The 20,221-nt window shown below is 43.4% G+C and overlaps 1 protein-coding gene and 1 long non-coding RNA gene across 5 annotated transcripts in view; one reads left to right on the top strand and one right to left on the bottom strand.

Annotated features, from left to right (window-relative positions):
* Positions 1-9,977: 9,977 nt before the first annotated feature.
* On the bottom strand, positions 9,978-14,578 carry MYOD1 (myogenic differentiation 1). Of its 2 annotated transcripts, none has more exons than XM_077321598.1 (3): positions 13,683-14,578; positions 12,050-12,128; positions 9,978-10,923 (listed from the first exon to the last, which is right to left on the bottom strand). In XM_077321598.1, the coding sequence occupies exons 1-3, from the start codon at positions 14,223-14,225 to the stop codon at positions 10,646-10,648; spliced, it is 900 nt and encodes a 299-aa protein (XP_077177713.1). In that variant the 5' UTR covers positions 14,226-14,578; the 3' UTR covers positions 9,978-10,645. The 2 variants fall into 2 exon arrangements, with proteins under 2 accessions (XP_077177713.1, XP_077177714.1); XM_077321599.1 differs by having other exon boundaries at positions 9,978-10,899; positions 13,683-14,567.
* Positions 14,579-16,075: 1,497 nt separating this feature from the next.
* LOC143829957 (uncharacterized) overlaps positions 16,076-20,221 on the top strand; it is a 151,999-nt gene continuing 147,853 nt past the window's right edge. For all 3 annotated transcript variants that reach the window (XR_013228295.1, XR_013228296.1, XR_013228297.1), the window contains exon 1: positions 16,076-16,467. This is a non-coding gene — a long non-coding RNA (uncharacterized LOC143829957). The remainder of the gene's footprint in view (positions 16,468-20,221) is intronic.

Genomic DNA, 20,221 nt, shown 5'->3' on the forward strand with positions numbered 1-20,221 from the left:
TTTAGGGGGAATCCATTTTTGACGATTCCACGAAAAGTGCTATATCAAAGCACTTTTTGCAGGAGTGTTGCGTATTGTGTACGACATTGTGCATAATGTTAAAAAAAATAGTGTTACACAACAGTTAGACTTCAGCTACATTAGCGCTGTGTGGAATGGCCCACTTAGCAGTTTATATCACTTTAAATGCCAAGTGATACAACAGTCTTGTAGTTCTTATATAAAGAGGAAAGCTAGCCTTCTCAGGGCGAAGTTCTTTCCCTCAATGGGAAATTAACAAGCAGGACAATGTTGCCATCTACCGTTACAGAAGATGGTTCCAGTGAGGATTCACTAATTTGCTCACTTGCCTATAATTTAAGAGACACAGAGTGACTTCAGAGAGTTCATCAAGGAGGAAATTAGACCTGCCAGAATAGCTTGGGCAGTAGAAGAGTGCTTGCATTTGAAAGCTTACACTTTGAATAAATCTTTGTTGGTCTTAAAGATGCTACTGGACTCTAATTTTATTGGGCAGTAGGGATAGTGATTCCCATTCTCCATGCCTCTTCAAGACTCTATGAGGAAAATTAAGAGGAGAATTTTGCTTGTCAGCTTTCCTTTGTGTTTTATCTTTGCACCCTTCAAAAGATGAAGGTGAAGTCTTAAAGGGAATCTCATATTTATGTGCAATGGCTGCCATCTAGTGCTTATATTCAAAATAACTGTTGCATGCCATCTACTCAGATGCCATCACTAACCATTCTGCAGAAGAATGCTAGAAAGCAAAGATCTTTCGATCAGCCTGCATGGTCAAATTTCATGTGGTCTCTAACGATCTCACCTTTGGTCATCCATTCTGAAAAAGATGGGAGGAGAGGCTGCAAAGGCTGTGCCACGTGGTTAAATTTAGTCTAGCTTTATTTCTGCTGGGTGGCTGTGTTGGTTTGAAGCAGCAAAAAATAATAGTTCAAGTAAAGTAACACCTTTAAGAACAACAAAGTACCTCTGACTCCTCAAGTTCACCTGCTGATTAGATGGACTTCTTTTGCTTCCAGAGAAATAAGCTGTTATTGTGTCCAGTTTTTAAATAAATTTTCTGTAGCGTATCTGCAACTAGATTTGTCTGGGCTGCTAAAAGCCTAAGTTCATTGGATCTACCATGCTGATGCACTGGAGATGGTGAGCACAGATCATGTATCATGGTATCATTGTTGGTGGTCATTAATTGTTCTGAGAAGCAGGCAGTCTCATCAAATCTGTTTGGACGCTTAAAAGGAGTGAAGAAGTTCTCTAGCGTAGTTTGTTCTTCAAATGCATAAACTCCTTTCATCCCTATAATTAAAAATCAGGACTCTTGTCTCTTCTTTTTGTCCACTTCAAGACCATTTGCAGGTTCAGGGGGCAAAATCCTCAAGCCAATGCCCAGCACAGCACAGCTGCTTTGGCTAATTATCCACTCAGTTCTTGAGCTCCATGACCAAAGCAAGGCTTTAGAATCAAAACATCCGCCCAAATGAGATAAAAGGCTGCCTCTAACTGTCAGAAAAACACATTTAAAAGTTCTGTGGTAAATCACTCAAGATAAAGGCCAAAGGCTTATCTAAAACAAATAAAGATACAGGGCTCTAAGAGCAAGCTTCCAACAGGAAGCTGCCATCTTCTGTAACACCATCTTCTGAATGAATATGCCTATTCATTCATTTTATCCAATGTGATTTAGACTTTTATGAGATATATATGTACTTCTATTGTTCTGTATTTCTCCTTTGTCAGGTTCTGTAACACTGTTTTATTCTGTTGTGATCTATTGGTTTTATGCTCAAGACCTTTGCTCATATAACAAAGATCCATATGAGCTTAATAACTGACTGGAAAAACTTTTTTCTAGCTGTATTTCTGCTTAACATAGAAAGTCCCCTTTTCCCTCATACAAAAGAGAGCTCCCTCGATTTTTTATGATAATGGACAGCTTACTGGTCCAGTCTTGTGAAGCACACAGAGCATCTATGATTGCCTTGAACTGGTCGATCCATCAATCAATGACTATAAATCACTGGTTAATTAATTTTCTACAACCTAAGACAATTGGAATTTCTAGCTTGTCACATTTCCTTAAAGTGCATAACAATTTTAGAACATAGTACAACAGCACCACCAAATCTCTTGAGGAAAAATAGAAAACAAAAAGAGAAAATAAGTAAAAACCAAGTAAAAGAAGGGGGGTAAAGAAAGGGCAAGAAATGTAATGATAGCAGGATAACAAAAAGATATAATAATGAGATTGTTATTAACAACAACAATTAAATACATATATTAAATATTAATTATGAATATACTAAAATTATTTATTCTGTTAGAAGTTTTATTTAGTTTAATCTGTTCTGTTAGACATTGCATTGTTAATGTATTAAATCTTAATTTAATATTTAGTCACAGTTAATATGCATATATATTATTAACAACATGTATATCACCATATCAGTGTTGAAGTGTTTTGTGTAACAATTGTACAGGATGTGCAAGAATGGCATAATCAAGGGATATTTTGAATTGATCTTAGCAATGGTACATAAATGTGGTCCCACCTCATTTAACGTGCTGACACATTTAGATCTTAAGGTGGCATGTTAAATTATGTTCCGAAAGTATTGCAAGTCTGAACGAGCCATGCCAGGATTCATAGCACCATCTTGTGCATCAGATTCTAAACAATCACCTAGAACAGATCCTGCTGCAGCCAGCAGGCCTCTGACTGGTAAAGGTTATTGTTTGGTGAATCCTCAGCAGCAGAGTGCTTTTTCCGCTGTTTCTATCCTGCTCCCTTGGAACTTTTGAAACAATGAAATCCACTGAAAGATGCTAGGCTAGCCTAGCCAAAGCTTGAAAAGAACCTCTTCTCCTGCCCATGTGAGAAAAGCATGCATTAGTGGGGCTGCATGGGGCTGCTATACAGGACAGGGGAGTATTATACTCCTCAGTATTATTGACACTCAGTATTATTTTGACACTGAGAATATTTGTTAGTTCTTTCTATGTCTATCCATCTACCTGTTGTCTATCCTTAGGGGGGGGTTAAGTGTGTAGATATACCAGTTGCAAAGAAAAGGATGGAAGCTAGTGCTTTTCAAAGACAAGCAACAAGTTAAAAAAACCCTGAAAGTGCTAATGACAATGTCTAATTTTTTATACATCCTGAACTTGCCAAGTGTATAATCTGGATGCATTCTGTATTTTAACCTACAGGTGGCGCAATTGTACAGGTTTCGCACTCTCGCACTCTCTCTGTATGTTCTTTTAATAGTTTGCTTCCTTTCGGCTTTACAAGGGCTTTACACAGGATGCAATTTCCTGAAGGGAGCTGCCATATTCCCTGATTATGTTTAGCTTATTATGAACCGAAATGCACACACATCTATTTCACTGCATATGCCTATGTGCATATGCCACTATGTTCCTGCTTTGAATCTCATTCTGGCATGGAAGCTCATTAGGACCGTTTATGCACTGGAGGTTTCATGGCAGGCTGCAGGCTGGAGTTTTAGTCATGGCTGGTTGCCCCACCTCTTCCTGAACCCCCACGGGGGAGCATTTGGCTTGGTGCACCTCATCCGCCGCGAATTTGTGCTCCTGCATGGAAGATGGGACAGTGAATTTCCCAGTGCATAAACGGTCTAGGTGATTTTGTCATTCTTAATCAGCCTAACCTACCTCACCAAGTTGTTCTTATAGGGATAAAATAAAAGAATGCAGAACACAACAATATTATATGCCATTTTGGATCAACATTAGATCATAAACAAAAAGAAGAGTTGGTCTTATACCCCACTTTTCTCTACCTAAAGGAATCTCAAAGTGGTTTACAATTGCCTTTCTCTTTTTCTATCCCAAAAGGCAACTGTTGAGGCAAGTGGAACTGAGAGAGTCCAGAGAGGTGATTAGTCCAGGCTTCATGTGGAGAAGGTAGATATCTGCTGCTCTTAACCAGTATACCACATTGGTTCTCTCTAAATATCTAAACAAAAAAAAAATCCATGCTTCTGGAAATCTTCAAATGGTGAAACTGAATTTGGGAATTTGCCAAATCTCAATAATACTGTATGAGAATTATAACATCAGATGGAAGTATAGCATACTAATACACACCCCTCCCTCTCTATTCCCTCCCACCCTCCCTATCTAAGACAGCCCCCAAAACTGGGAATAGGAAAGTTATTTTCCTCTCTGGGACTCCCTCTTCCCCGTCCAGATAAAAAGATTGCCCTTACTATGAGGGTGCTGAATTTTTCAGCATCCACTTTTTGTCTCTGTGAGTCATGAAAAAAAGGCATCATTTTGCGTCTGGTGCAAAAATGCTTGATGACAGCCAGTGTGGCCTTCTGACATTATTGCCTGAATTAATATAATCACAGTCTGCCCTTGAAATGTGAGGCCACAGGCCATTATGAAATAAGGGTGGCAAATGACATAGGATCTAGACATTCCTTGCATGTTTGGAAAACGCAAAGGCTTGGCCTAATGCCATTTCTTCCTGCCTACCTGCCCCATGGTTCATAGACCAGAGGCAAAAAACATTTCAAGTTGGGGGAGAGAAGGGAGATGTATTATGGTACTACTGCATTATCTTATATGTTAGACTTGACTTGAGTAGCACAAGTGTATAATAATTGGCCACCACCGGTTTAGGGGATAATCTGTTCTACTTGCAAAGGGTGTTACAGGCTTTCAGATTTTCTGATACAGGATTCTCTAAATAGCACAAAGCATTATCTACTGTTCATCTCTTGCTTGCTTACTTACTGACACAACATTTCAGCAATACTGGCAGCATCTGTTGAGGCTTACATAAAGCACTACACTCATTTGAGCTTCAATCATATCCATACAGAATATGACAGCATTCCTGACCTTTGGGGGGAAATGTGAGGATAACTCCTGTGCTAAATCTATTACCAGGAAGGCTATGCGTGTTGTTGCAGTTTCTAAAGTTGACTAATCTCCCTTACTAAGCTCAAAACACTTAGGCAATTATTGAGAAGTGACTCATTATAATATTGTGGGCAGGATGTGTACTGCCAACAACCTTCTTGCTACCATGCTCAAGAGGTAGGGTTTAGGCTATGTAGAAAGTATCTGATGATTCAAAGGTGTTTAGCTGGCAGTAGCCTTTGGGGGGAAAGGCTATAAAAAATAGCATGTGAATCCTCAAGTCTTCAGAGGAAACTTCGTTCCATGGATCCTGAAGACTCAGAGACCAACTGAAGCCAGGCTGTCAGTGTTCAAGGAATGAAGGATCTCCGCCCTAATCCACTCCGCCCTAATCCACTCCCATCCCTAAACCAGCCCTTTTCAACCATTTGAACACGGATGAGCCCCTGAAATAATTTTTTAAGCCTAAAGCCCTGGAATTTATGTCAGCTGGCCACACCTCCCTGCCACATTCTCTGTAAGTGACATCATCAGCTGTATTACCAGGCAGTCTTGAGAAGAAGGACTCAAACCCAAATTCATTCTTTTCAGGTAAACAGTTTTTATATTTTTATGAGCCATTTTGGATACATTTATCTCTTTTTATCTCTTTTTTTGGAGAAAGCTATGACCTTGCTAGATCAGGGAATGCTGTGGACAAAGTTTACCTTGATTCCAGTAAGGCTTTTGATAAGTTTCCACATGATATTCTTATTGGCAAGATGATAAAATGTAGTATGGATCCTATTAACTGGTTGATATATCACACAAAAAGGGTGTTGGTAAATGGTTTGTCATCTTCTTGGAGAGGAGTGACTAGTGGAGTGCCTCAGGCCATGTGTTATTCAACATATTCATAAATGATTTGGATGAAGGAATAGAGGAGGTGCAGAAGACAGAATTAGGATACAGGATGATCTTGACAGGCTGGAAAACTGGGCTAAAATGAATGTTAATAGTGAAAAACGTGAAGTTCTGCTTTTAGGTAGGCAAAATCAAATGCATCACTATAGGATGGGCAAGATTTGTCTTGGCAGCAGTCCATGTGAAAAGGATCTGGAGTCTTAGAAGACCATACACTGAACATGTGTCAGTAATATGACTCATTAGATAAAAAGGCAAACAGGATTTTGAGCTTATTAAAAGAAGTATAGTATCTAGATCATACAAGGTGATGTTACCACTTTACTCTGCTTTGGTTAGACCTCACTTGAGGACTGTGTTCAGTTTTGAGCACCACAACTGAAGAAAGATATAGAGAACCTGGAGTGTGTCCAGAGAAGGGCTACAAAGATGGTGAGAGGTTTGGAGACCAAGTTGTATGAGGAAAGGTTGAGGGAGTTTGGTCTGTTTAGCCAGGCGAGAAGGCAACTAAGAGGTGATATGATAACTATTTTCAAATACTTGAAGGGCTGTAATCGAAAAATGAATGATGGAAAAATGAATGAACTGGGAGGGGTGGGTCCCAGTGAAGAGACAAATATAGAATAGTACAGACACACTGGGAAACCAATATGGCAATATAAAATATCCAAATTGGACTTATATAGAGTCATCTCTCTTCAGTTTCAGTTATTCTTTAATTCTTATTTCATAAAAGTCCCGACATGTTTCGCCTACAGCTTTTTCAAGGGACGGTTAAGGTCATACAATAGCTAAACTTAGCTTGTGGCATTTCAGACTCTATATAAGTCCAATTTGGATATTTTATATTGCAATATTGGTTTCCCAGTGCGTCTGTACTATTCTATATAGAAGATGGAGCAGATTTGTTTTCTGTTGCCCCAGAGAATCAGACCAGAACCAATGGGCTAGAATTAATTCAAAAGAATGTTTGGCTAAACATCCAGAAGTTCCTTATGGTTAGAGTGGTTCCTCAGTGGAACAGGCTTCCTCAGGAGGTGGCAAGTTCTCCTTCTTTGGAAGTTTTTACGCAGAGGCAAGATAGTCATCTGACTGAAATGCTGATTTTATGAACTTAGGTAGATTGTGAGTAGGTGGGCAGGAAGGGATGTGTCAGTGTTAGTATCTTGTGGCCCTTGCATACCCATGGAATTGTTAGTAGGATGGTAGGTAAATTTCCTCCTGGCCAGGCTGGATTCTGGAGATTTTTGGTGGAGGGACCACTTGGCCATTAAATTGGAGTCACTGTGAGTAGACAGGTAGTTGTGAGTTCCTGCATTGTGCAGGGGGTTGGACTAGATGACCCTAGAGGTCCCTTCCAACTCTATAATTCTATGATTCTGTGGAATTAGAACATAAATGCTCCAAAGGAACATAAATAAAGTATAGCTTGCCCTGAGCCATGAACATGACTGCTGTATATTCCCTTGCCTAATCCAACAACCAAAGTTGTATGCACAGATTCTCTAAATCAGTGATTCAGTGAACACTGCTGGCCCTCAGGGACTTGCCCTGGTCCTGGCCAACAATGATAGTGTATGACATCCCTGCCACTTAAGGCTTCTAGCACTGACTTGGTGAATGCTGGGAGACTGGGGTGGGGGGAATACCTGGGGATGCTGGATTTTGAAGAGATGTGATGTCACTTCCTGATGACACTCTAGGTCTTTACCATAAAGACTAGAAATTCTTAGAGCATAACTAGGTAGCGGCCTTTTTCTTCAGCCATTCTACATTTTAGCAGCTGGCAGTTGGGGGTGGGGGAGCTGGCAATTTTTCACCCTGAGCTGGTAAATGAGAGGTCTATAGCCACTAAAGGTAAGTATCTACAGTTGTAAGGTAGGCTGTGAAGAGACCGGCTGTAAGAGCAACGGCCTGGATAAAGCTAAGCAGTGCCAGGCACAAGGAAGGGCAAACAAGGTGGGAAACATTGACAGTGGGAGGCGGGCAGGAGAAAGAATGCATCAGAGCACAAAGATGTACAAAGGAAGCAATACCAGAACGGTGAGGGAAGAATACGAAGCAGAGGCGGAATCTAATAAGTGATTATTATAGCTTGAAGCCCAGGGGTTGAACTTAAAATTCCAATGGACTAGATAAGTGGTCCCTGACATTAAAAAGCTTGAAAACCTCTATTCTCAATACCATCAATCAGTTATTTGAGACAGGGTAATATGTAAATGATATTTTCTGTGCTGTCTTGCATTGCGGGTACAATTCATTTTTGAAGGGTGGATGAAAGTACATCATCTCGCAAATGCATGGTTCAAATAATGGATAAAACAAGCTGTCTCCCTAGATTTCATATGTGATATTAGACATGCTGTTTCTGTCTGTGCAAATATATATGAAGCTGTGTGTATGTATTTTAACTTAGGACCTATTTTGGGATGTGATAAGGGTATGTTCTCTGTTGTAACATTAGAACCAGCCTGTGGAAACTTAGTTGCTAAAATAAATCACTGAAATTCAATATCCAGGAATACTTGTAGAAGGCTGTTCATTGTCAAACACAAATATTCTGACTCAGAGCTGTGGAACTGTTATTCTGTTGCTTTTGGAAGACTTTGGAATAAAATGGGAAACAATGTAGTTACAATCCAAGTGTCAACTCCAGATTTTTCTGCACTTTATGCTGTAGGCAGATCATCTCCCTAAAGGAAAGTATGAATTTGTCCCAATGAGAAATGTGTGAGTTCTGTTCCCAGCCAAGCAGATATGTGGTTGCCTGACCAATCCATGTAGTTGGGGAGGGGAGTAAATAATAAGGATAGACACAGCAATGGAATATGTAATTTATGGAAAAAAGCTCCTGACTGGCATTGGGAAAGTATTTATGACTGTATTATCAATGAAATTTTTACACCATCTGAACAGAGTTTTAACTTGGACATAGGAAAGCTCTTGGTTCCAATCCCCACTCAGTGTTCACAGGGTCCAAGTTTAACATTTGATTCTTTTCAGTCTAGCCCACCAAACAGAGTGTGGAATAGAGAAACAGGGTGGGCTTGAGAAACAGACAGGCATAAATAGGGTGGGAGGCAGACATACAAACCATCATGGCAAACATTTTTATAATCAGTTGCCGAGAGCCAACATAGCTTAAAGGGTTGGCCTAGGATCTGGGAGACCCAGGTGTGAATCCCCATGCTGCCAGAGAAGCTCCCAGGGTGTCCTTAGACCACCACCGCTCTCTCGGCCAGATGCCCCTCACTCGTTGGGGAGGAAAGGAGAGCATAGCTAAAGTAGGTAAATCAATCAATCCTCTTTCCCCTATAGCTTTTAACAATTTTCTTAATCTCATCAGAGCCTGGTTCATACACAGAATGGCACCACAGATTCACATTTAAGAAAACGTGAATTCCAAATATAATTCCAAATGTGGGATTCCAAATATAATTTTTCTTTTTTGTCAATTTAAATATGCTAGGGCACCACTGGGACACCCTTGATATGCTGTCCCACCCCCCACCCCCAGCGTAAACTAGTGCAATTCTTTGTTTGCCGCTCCCTAAGTAAGACGGGTATGACAGCACTAAGCTAACAGTGCAATTCTAAACACAATGGGCTTAGGATGGTATAACTCTGTTTAGGATTGCATTGAGGGTATGCAGAAAGGAAACTTGCTTGAGTGGCTTTGCTGTATTTGAAAGAAAGCACCCTTTGCTGTATTTGAAAGAGAGCAATCTCAAAATGTCATGATATTAGTTGCCTGCACCCATAACTTTGGAATGAAGCATCGTACGTGAGAAATAGAACTGAAATGACCCCCGCCACATCCAAAATCTCTGTGGATTTTGAAGTCCAGAACCCTCCAGCTATTCTCTGAAATATTTTCTGAATACTTCCTTAATATTTCATACCTCTTTCCAATATATTTGAAACAGGATAATTTTCTAATTAAAATCCACAGATCACCTTTTCTTTCAGCTGATTAGCCACTATCAAAATATATATGCTACGCCTGCATATATGCTTCTCCCTCACCTACCTTATATGTAAGGTTGCAGACTTCAAATATACAAGAAACTAAACACATACAACATAGCTAAATGAGAGGCATTTTGCTGACACTGTGCTGAATGCAACACTAGACTCCGTAGCCAAAGTCAGAATAACTTCAGCAGTTTTATAAATAAGGATCTTTATTTAGAATACTGTTGCAAACATTCTCAGAATCCACATTGTATAAATATATAAAGTTAACGTTTGGCACGACAAACCAAGCAACATTAAATACATTAAAAATTGTTGGGAGTCTTTTTTTTTCTTTCAAAGCAACTCTTATTTACAAGTATACAAAATAAGTATTAAAAAATGGTCCACAACCTTCTATGCATGTGGATGTATATGGTTTTTGAGGGGAATTGTGGAGAAGAGCTGCAGTCCTGGACAGTTATGCTGCTCAACTCCTGATGAAGTCAACAGAATTGAAACTGCCAGTCTGTGGCGAAAGGGCTGTGGTAAAAGACTACATTGAACTTCATGCCCAAAGGATCTCAAGTTGACCCTCCAGAACAAGGATTCCCCTTTTTTCAAAGCACAGATTAAACATTGGCCATTTCATGGTACATGTACTTTTACCAACTATACAAATTAAATAACTTTTGTTTATAACCAATAAATAAGTGTATTTAAAAGTAATACAAGCTTGTAATTAGGAATTATTAGATACATTTTAAAAGTGGTTAAAAGAACACTGTGTTGTCTTTTTCCCCCAGTCCTTCAAAGACAGCTTTCAGCTGATTTGGTGGCCGCCTCTGAGTCAGCGTCACAATGGTTGTCTACTGCAGGCTTATAGCACTTGGTAGATGGGATTGTTGGCACTATTGCTGGTAGTGTCCTGGGAGAGCTGAGGACAGCTAGTCGGGGAAGGGATTTCGGCTCCAGTGTCGCTCAGGCTGGCCCCTTCTTGTAGTGAGCAAGGGCTCCCCTCGGTTCCACTTTCAACCGGGGGTAAGGTGGGACAGGTGTCCGTGGAAATCCTCTCCACAATGCTTGATAAACAATCTAGGCTGGAAACAACCGAACTCTTCCCCTGCTTTGCATCTAAGGACAAGGAGATCAGTGAATCTGAGAAGCAATACCAAGGAGAAGCAGTTTTTCACAAGACCCCAAAACGTTCACATACAAACAAATATCTAAATATTACTTAAATATGGTTCACACAAGTGATTCAGCAGAAACTTTAGGGATGCCAAATGCCTGAAGAAAAAGATGTCCTGCTGCTTTAACAGAGGTGTAGTAAGATGTTATTAATCAGATGATGTTAGTTACCTCCATGCCATGAAAAGATTCACCAGCCCATTTCTATGCATGAAACCTCTATTAAAGGGACACTTCCCCCCCAAGCCTGAACGGCAACTCCAGGAAACTTAAGGTCAGGGCTTAAGGACATAGCCTTGGAAAGCAGTTACTGGCTACATCACTTTAAAATGTAAATCCAAGATTGATTACTTAATATTTTGATCACTGTTTCTAATGAACGAAGTATCAGGTATAGCTCCAGGAAAAACTCATATGTTAAAATACTAATAATGCTACTAAAAAAATAAGAGTTGGTTCTTTTATGCCACTTTTCCCTACCAGAAGGAGTCTCAGAGTGGCTTAAATTCACCTTCCCTTTCCTCTCCCCACAACAGACACCCTGTGAGGTGGGTGAGGCTGAGAGAGCCCTGACATTACTGCTCTGTGAGAACAGCTCTATCAGTACTGTGACTAGCCCAAGGTCATCCAGCTGGCTTCATGTGGAGGAGTGGGAAATCAACCTGGCTCACCAGAATAAAAGTTGCCACTTATAACCAGTACACCAAGCTGCTTACTGTACAGTGATGAGCTAAACAGTTGATGATGATAGTCACAAAGCCAGGCCACATCTACATATCTATTTATTAAGGGTATGTTCAGGCCATTTCTCCAGAGTCCTGCTTGAGATGGGACTCTACACAGTTACAATACTTTATAAGAACCAACTCTTCTTCTATAAATTGACCAGTTAAAACTAATGTAAAAAACAGCCTGATGAGGGCTAAAAATACTTCAGAACCAGAATGTCGGGGAGCAGCTGAAAATCAGTTACTGGGAAAGCATCAAACATGGTTCCAAATATCCATGGATGAGTAACACACGTGTACATCCCATGTGCTACAAATATCTCAACCTTGAGTCAGATGTTACTTCTCTCAAGTCCGATACATACCATTTAGTGTTTCTGTGTAGTAACTGCTATCGTAGCTATTCCTTCTGCGAGAGCTGCAAGGGGGTCCACTGTAATCCAGCTGGAAACAAAATCCAACAATACATTAGATTAAACCAACTCGGTGAGTGTACATGGGTATTTAATCCCATGTGTACCTGTCACTCACACATTCTGTTGCAGAAAAGCCCAACATTAAACCTGAACGGTTTTATGATTCTTCAGCCTATTTGCTGATAGACAACTCTTCTGCCATAATACCCCTTACTTTTTTACCATTAAATATTTTTATTTTTCTCTTCAACAACTGCAATGGGTTTGTTTTTTTCATTGCCCTTGTCAATCATGATCAATCAGGCAATGTACTCCAAAGCGTTCAAGAGAAAGAACACAGTGAAACTAGAGGTCCACCACTCACATACCTTCCCCAGCAGTTCCCAAGGAACAGGCTCAATTCTCTCTCCCTATCTCCTATGCCTCCTTTCCTGTCCATCTCTTTCAGCCCCTACCCCCCAATTGTTCGTTTATACACGTGCATTGTCCTTCTCTGGCTTTCTTCACTCCAGCTAATGCTGGCATTGTTTGTGGCAATGCTTTCCCAATGACAGGCACAATGCAGGGATAAGCCTCCTTGTTCCATATGTCACCGATAACTAGGGTCAATCACCAAAAAACAAAATCCTACAGTTCTTACAACTCCACTGTAGTTCCAAAGATATTACAAAATATTTTATGTTGTCCCTCCACCTACACAGGGTTTTCAATCTTTTTCAGTCACGTGCTAATAGAGTATCCATTTTAGACTGCTTCTATTCCTATAATGGAGGGAAGAAATGAGATCAGGATGTAATATGAACTATCATCCACTGTCTCAGAAAACACGCATGTCTGACAAATACAAGAACATTCCCTTCTCTAAGTAATTAGATTTCACAGAGAATTAACAATTCCTCTTTTTCACATGTCTTGGGACAACACAGGAGGAATGCAGATTAGGGAATCCCTTTTCTAGAACTCAGGGCACCAAAAAGCCTGCCTATTCCTCAGGCTGCAGGAGCGGTGCCCTGGACAGAACAGGATTCCAGACCCTATGCTCAGGAGACACAAAGGAGCAGTCCCAGTCCTCCTTGGCTTAAGAAGAAAGCTATCCTCTCCCCTATCCTTTCCTCCTTGGTGCTGCAAGCTCCTTGAAGTATAACTGTATGTGTATCCACACAAATCAAGCCCTACAGGGGTGGCACGGATGGCAGATTTACAGCAGGGTCCTAAACAGTGTCACAACTAGCGAAATGCACTGGACTTTTAAGTTTTAAGGGCTAAAGCCTACTAAGAAATGACATCGCGGAATTCAATGTCTCCGAGGTGAGAGAACAGCATCTAGCACAAGGCCACGGGCTGGTTCCTGACCCTTGAAACGAGGCTCTGAGGCCGAAAAGGAGGTCTTCCCCGTCTCCTTGCGGGGATCAGATGCAAGGAAAATACTGTCCTGAGCATTTCAACACGTGCGAGGCTGGCGGGAACGGGTGTGGTCTTCCAGGCAACCGTGATTGTCCCCTATGGACACCGCCCTCCCGCCTGCCCACCACCCGCACAGGGTGCGGAGCGGCTGCCCGCCGGCGCCTCTGCTCAGACTCACCATGCCGTCGGAGCAATTGGAGCGGGGGCTGGAGGCGTCGGACTCGCCGCTGTAGTGCTCCAGCACGGGGTAGTAGGCGTCCTCCTGCTCCCGCAGCAGCGCCTGGAGGCTCTCGATGTAGCGGATGGCGTTGCGCAGGATCTCCACCTTGGGCAGGCGCTGGTTGGGGTTGGTGGAGGTGCAGCGCTTGAGCGTCTCGAAGGCCTCGTTGACCTTGCTGAGCCGCCGCCGCTCGCGCATGGTGGCTGCCTTGCGGCGGTCGGCGTTGGTGGTCTTCCTCTTGCAGGCCTTGCACGCCCACAGAAGGCAGCGGCCGGCCTGGTGGTGCCCGCTGGGCGCCCGGATGTGCTCGTCCTCGTGGCCGTGGTGGTGGCCGTGCTCATCGGCCTTCAGCAGGCCCCCCACGTGCACCAGCCGCGGGTCCAGGTCCTCGAAGAAGTGCATGTCGGTCGTGTTGAAGCAGGGGTCGTCGTAGAAGTCATCGGCGGCCGACAGGGAGCAGAGGGAGCCCTCGGGGATCTCCATGTGGCCCAGCACGTCCATGGGGCGGCCGAAGGGAAGAGGCCTCGACGGGCTCGACAGGTCCCCCTCCCCACTGCAAGGGCAGCGCCTCTCCCCCACCACCCCCCGCGGCCAAAGTCAGCGAGCCCCTCGGCACATGGAATTGGGGAGGCTGGAGAGAGGCGCTCGCTTGCAGTCACAGCCCCGCAGGCGGCTGCATCGTCCCGCTGTGCCTCTAGCCCCGGCCAGGCCAGCCTGCCCTGGAGGAGAAAGGCCCCTTCCCCGATGCCATCCTCGGGCCTCTATATATTCGGGACGGCAGGCAGGGAGGGAGGGCAGTTTTCCACGGCCACCTCTTCTCCACCTGCCGGCCTATCCCCTCGGCCCCGCGGAGCCCAGGCCTGGGGTCTCGGAGGGGGGAGGGGGAGGGAAGAGAGAGCAGCTCTCTCCCGATTGGGTAGCGGCTAAAGACCCCCGAGGGGGGTGGGCAGAAGTGGCCGGAAAGTTCCGCTAATGTCAAACTGCAGCCAGAGCAGGAGCGTCACCCGGGGGGGGGGGAGTATCTTCCGTTTGTCTTTTCGGCGTGAGCTCTCCTGATACTCCCCCTGAGGTGGATCCTTGCAGCATTTTAATGCGTGTCAAAGTGCTGCTGGGGTGTCGCCCCCCCCCCCCCGAGACTGCTTGAATCACTTGCGGAATGAATACACGCGGCTATCCATCGTTAGGAGGTCTTTTCCACACTAACGTTATTTTTTGCTCCTGTTCGATTTTATTATTTTCTGAAGATGTATTCAGCTTTCTATTCATCAAACTTTTATTTCAGGGAAATATCTTTTGTGAACTGCAAATGTAGCAAGCGCTAGGAATCACTGATTTAAAAAAAATCATAATCTGTTGCTATGCTTAAATAACTTGAACCGTTTGTGGAGTCGTTTGAAGGGAATAGTTCTTTCTTAAATATATCAGTAGCACTGGGGTTGGTTGTTTTCGTTTGAAAAGGTCCGCCGGTGGATTTTCCCAATGGACGAATCGCATTTGTGAATTATTTTGTTTAATTTCGGTTTCTTCTGTTTGTAAAAAAGATAGAAATTAGAAATAAGGAGAGTGACCTATTGGATGCTTTAAAATCATATCTATATCTGCATAGGGGCCGATGGGACTCGCGGAGTTATAGTACTCTGTTCTTAAAATCGATTCCCATTTCGGTCATTTTGGAATTTCTGCCTTACTCGTCAGGACACGTCATCTCAAAGCCCGCAGAGGAGCGGAACCGAGGAGAGGCGTCCCGTGCGCAACCTTAAGCACTGTTCTTTCAATAGCAGAAGCCAGCAAGGCACTTCGGTTGAAACAGGAGGACGCCTCTAAAGTGTTTCGTGTTTTTTCATCTCTCCATACACCCCCCTACCCCTTTAATCGGTTGTGATTTGAGGAGGGCTCGGTCAACATGTGCCGTCCTCAGCCCCGCCCGATTATTAAAAGAGATGAAAGCGCGGCAGGTCTACACTTCTAGTTAATGGCTTTACGTGATGGGATATCGTATGCCCTGCCATCATTCTGGTCAAACTGCGAGCGTTTTGGACGCCCCCCCCCCAAAAAAAAGTAAAAAAATAATGCGAAGAATTCGAGATACATTTTCAGGAGGGGCTCTCTCCTCCTGCCCACCGCCAATTTTCACGTCGTTTCCGCGATCAGAAGGCTGGGCACTTATGCAGCCTGTCCTGGAAGAGTCTTTCCCCGATGCCATCCATTGGTCTTATAGGCTCCCCCCCCCCCAATGCCAGATTAAAAGGAAAAACAGAAGTTGGAGCCAAACCGGTTCACCAAGCGGAGGCTCTCGAATCAAACCCGTTTAAATTCCTAGAATTCCGAGTTAACTCATGCGGATCCCAGCATCTGATAGCGATACATTACAATTCCGGATTGAGTAGTTTTTTTTCGCGTATAAACGCGTTGTTGGGTCTGTGGGTGTGTGTTGTGTGCGTTTTGTGCGTATACATTCAGCCAGCCAGCAAATCTGCATCACAGAGGATTTCCAAATGTACAGCGCTCGCCAAAGAGAGGGGAAGGGGCCGCCAATTGCCGAAACGCAGCCTGAAATCGTATACCGATCCTTGCCAGGAGATCGGAGTGTTACGCATTGCAAAAGAGCCTCCATTCAGGCCACGAGCCAGCCGTCCCCCGATGACAGATCCCCCCCCCCGGTCGGAGAAGCAGCGACGCGGACTGGAAAGAAAACTAGCTTTCCTGTGTGAAAGAAGTGGCTTGTGGAATGGCAGCTTTTCGGGTAGGAACTTTCCCCCAAACCACTTGAGCCCCAGACGGTTTGGATCTGAAAGCTCAATGCAACGGGGGGGGGGGGGGGGTTGTTATGTCTAAACAAAGCTGCTTCGGCTCGCAGCCCCCTGGGGGGACTCGCAGGACTAGTCCGGGGAGTGGGTGGCTTTTGAGGAAGGCGGAAGTACCGCCCACGCCGCTTTGAATTTTAGGAGCTGAAAAAGACGCCTTCGGCTCGTCCTTCCGCTTGCTTCTCGTGCGGGCCGGACAGCGGCTCATGACGATGGCGTTTGTGCGACGGTGCGGGACGAGGCTGTGGCTTGCAGGGGGTCGCGGAGGGGTCCTAGCCCGGGTTGTCCGTGGGAAAGGCTGGGTTTCGGCGGCAGGGCTGTCAGCAGGGACGCGGAGGCCCGGGACGAAGAGGGTGGGGGTGGGCAGAGTCTGTAAAGACGCATAGCGACTTCCCCAGAACTCAAGGGTGCGGATGAGCTAGGAACTAGGCAGGGAAACACGGAAATGCCGCCTCTTTGCTGCATGTCCTACAGAGTTATAAATTGGTCCATCCCGCAACAAACAGGAGTTTAAACGAACAGGGAAGCCACCACGGCTGGATGTGGTGAGGATGGGCGTTGGACGTGAGAGTGTCTCTTAACCTGGTTGGTCAGCAGGAGCTCTGGACAAACGTATTTTTTCCATGAATCTATACCTACACAAGAACACGTAGAGAGAAATAATCTGCCGTGATAGATGGCAAATAGCAAATCTGCTCTGATTCACCATGTGCAATGCCATCAGTATACATCTATACAGCACTTTGGGATTCTCAATCTAAATAACTAGGAAGCCACACTGAAGTCACAGCATGCATATACCCAGCATGCATATACCAGTGCTATGTTTCCGCTGACTATTTTATAGTCAGCTTATAAATATATAGAGAGATATATGCAATTTTTATAATAAAAGATTTTCCTCCATTTTGCCATGTCTTTATATATCGTTTAATAATTCTTATCAGGCACTATCCAAAAATATATACTGGACAGAAACTCTAGGAACAGTGGCTGATCTCTAATAACACTTAATGATACATAAACATGGGGTGGGATGTACGGAAATCTTCAATTTGATTATAAAAATTGCTTATTACCTACCTATTGCTTTCAGCCAAAGTTTTAAGTCTGCTTTCTACTTACGGTCCACTAGGGGATGCTACCCCACTCTTTCTAAACACATTTCCCAGTACCCGCCTACTTGATTTTTAAACTTTGTGAAGTTTGAAATGCGTGAAGTTGGTGAACTTCTTTCCTCTATTCCAATTGAGATTTAATAATATCCAGAATACTATTTACAATACTTGCAACGAAAGTGCGCCCACAGAAATATGAGAATATAAACATTTAGAATATTTTTTAGATTTAATATGCTGTAAAATAATGGTCTTATATAAAATATATGCCAGTCTTTTGGGGCTATACTACTACTGGCTATTAAATGTTCTGTAAGCACCACAATTAGATGCTAATCAGATCAAAAATGGGAATGTCTCTCTCCATGCAACAGGGTATCTATAACAGATTTCCCCCATTACATTGTCACAACAAGCCTGTTTGATAAAGTTCAGCAGGGAGGAAGTGACTTCCCTAAGGCCAGGCAATGACCTTCATGACTGATGTTATGATGTATGTGTCTCTGTGTGGCTGTGTAAATTTAAACCCAGGATTCCTTAGTCTGAGTGAAACCATTTGTCAATTACACTACACCAGCTCTCTATGTCCCCAGAACGAAGAACACAGTCCAATGTCATACAAGACTTTGGGGGTTGGATGTAATTCCTTTCATGTCTATTTAATCAAAACTAAGCTTTAAAGGGGAATGCTGGACTCACATGAGATATCTGCCTTCTCTGCAGTAAGCAACATCCTAAAATTGCAGAGGATGAATTTAGGTCTGAAGGATCATCTGAGGAAAGCAGTTTTCAGTTCCAGCAGGGTAGGTGTGTTTGTTTGCTGAAGCAAAATTAAACAGGCATTTAGTAACGCCTTAAAGACAAACATTTATTCCAGCATAAGTGTCCATGGATCAGAGCTCACTCCTTCTTGACAGTCTCAGGCATCTGAAGAAATGAACTTTGACTCATAAAAACTTATGCTGGGATACATTTTGTTAAAGACACCCTGGCTTCTTGGGCAGTTGTGATTGGTGATTTGGAAGTTAGCAAAACAAAAACAAACAAAAAACCCAACTTATATGTTTCTTTTCTCATTTAGTTGAATGGGACTTGTACAGGATCTAGGATCCTAAGTATGCATATATGTTTACAGCTAGGGTGTTACCAAATGTGCTCAGACCAATATATGTACATTCTGTAGTCCAGGTGACGAGGACTTAGCTCCAAGCTGAGATGGAGAGGAATTAATACTGTGTGCCCAGACGTTTGGCATTGAAATGGAAAGTTACAGAATTTCAAAGCAGGAAAACAGAGGCTGTAATTAATAGGAATAATCAGATCAAAGAGAACCAAGATTGCAGTCAAACAGTCAGAATTATATTTCAGTCCATTTCAACACAAACTACCATGTAACCTATCAGAATCGGTACTCAGTTTTGGAATCCGCACAGTACTTCCCCTATGGGGCAGTGTGTACCTGAGGGGATATTGAGAGATGGTCAAACAGATGTGGAAGAGAATTACTTACTGGGAAATAGTCTGGCATAGTCTGGCCACAGTCCTCCAACTGACACAGCTATAGAGGGGATTCCAAGGAGTTTCTTAGCAATTGGGCCAGGCAGACAATGCAGTCAAAGGGAGTGGGAGGCTGGGTCTGATCATAATACAATGATAGGAGGCAGGCAGGGTTGGCCCAAGGGCTTTTGGCACCCTAGGGTTATGCCCCCCCCCAATATGTGGAAGACACCACTGCCCTGCTTTTCCATACACACTGCAAGGAAGCCAGTTATGTACCTCTTCAACCCTTGCTCTGCATGGATGCTGCTGCTTCTGCCCTCCTCCAGAACTGATGTGTCTGCTGCCTGCATTCAGACAGTTTGCTAATAGTGTGCAATTTGGCATTTGGACTGAGAATAACTGAACACAAATATTGACTTTAGCAAACTTGTCAGGGGGAGGGAAAAATTCTGGGCAAGTTGGAATGAGAAAAAGGAGAAATTGGTTCTTATGCTACTTTTCTCTACCACAAGGAGTCTCCAAGCAGCTTACATTTGCTTTTCCTTTCCTCTCCCCACAACAGATACCCTGTGAGGTGGGTGAGGCTGAGAGAACCCTGATATCACTGCTCGGCCAGAACAGCTTTATCAGTGCCATGGCGAGCCCAAAGTCACCCAGCTGGCTGCATGTGGGGGAGTGAGGAATCAAACCTGGCTTGCCAGATTAGAAGTCTACACTCCTAACCACTACACCAAGCTGGCTACTATTTTTGATCGGGGCTGAGTTAAAGTAGTGATCATTGGGAAACAGAACCTTTGAATACTTTACAGTCCACTACACACTTCCATTTTTTCCTGTTTTCATAACTTATGCCTACCTAAACATAATTAAAATAATGCAAAAAAAAATTCAGACTCTGTTGTGTTACAATAAATGTATGCTTTATATTGATAAACTAGTAGTAAAGTCTGTTGCATTCTGTAATACAGTGGGTGCTGTCTCATGGTTTGGTATGGGTTTAGTGCCTCACTTGGAAGCTGGCAACTCTAAGAGGAGGTCTCTCTGTGCACAGCAGTCTTGACCCTAGTCAGGTTTA

This window comes from Paroedura picta, chromosome 2 (assembly GCF_049243985.1).
Source record: "Paroedura picta isolate Pp20150507F chromosome 2, Ppicta_v3.0, whole genome shotgun sequence".
Taxonomy (NCBI): Eukaryota; Metazoa; Chordata; class Lepidosauria; order Squamata; family Gekkonidae; genus Paroedura; species Paroedura picta.

Excerpts from the sequence above, each read along its gene's own strand:
- MYOD1 (XM_077321598.1), bottom strand. The coding sequence starts at position 14,225 with ATGGACGTGCTGGGCCACATGGAGATCCCCGAGGGCTCCCTCTGCTCC. Across the intron at positions 12,129-13,682 it reads CCAATTGCTCCGACGGCATG|CTGGATTACAGTGGACCCCC; the intron begins GTGAGTCTGAGC and ends TTTTGTTTCCAG. Across the intron at positions 10,924-12,049 it reads CTACACAGAAACACTAAATG|ATTCACTGATCTCCTTGTCC; the intron begins GTATGTATCGGA and ends ATTGCTTCTCAG.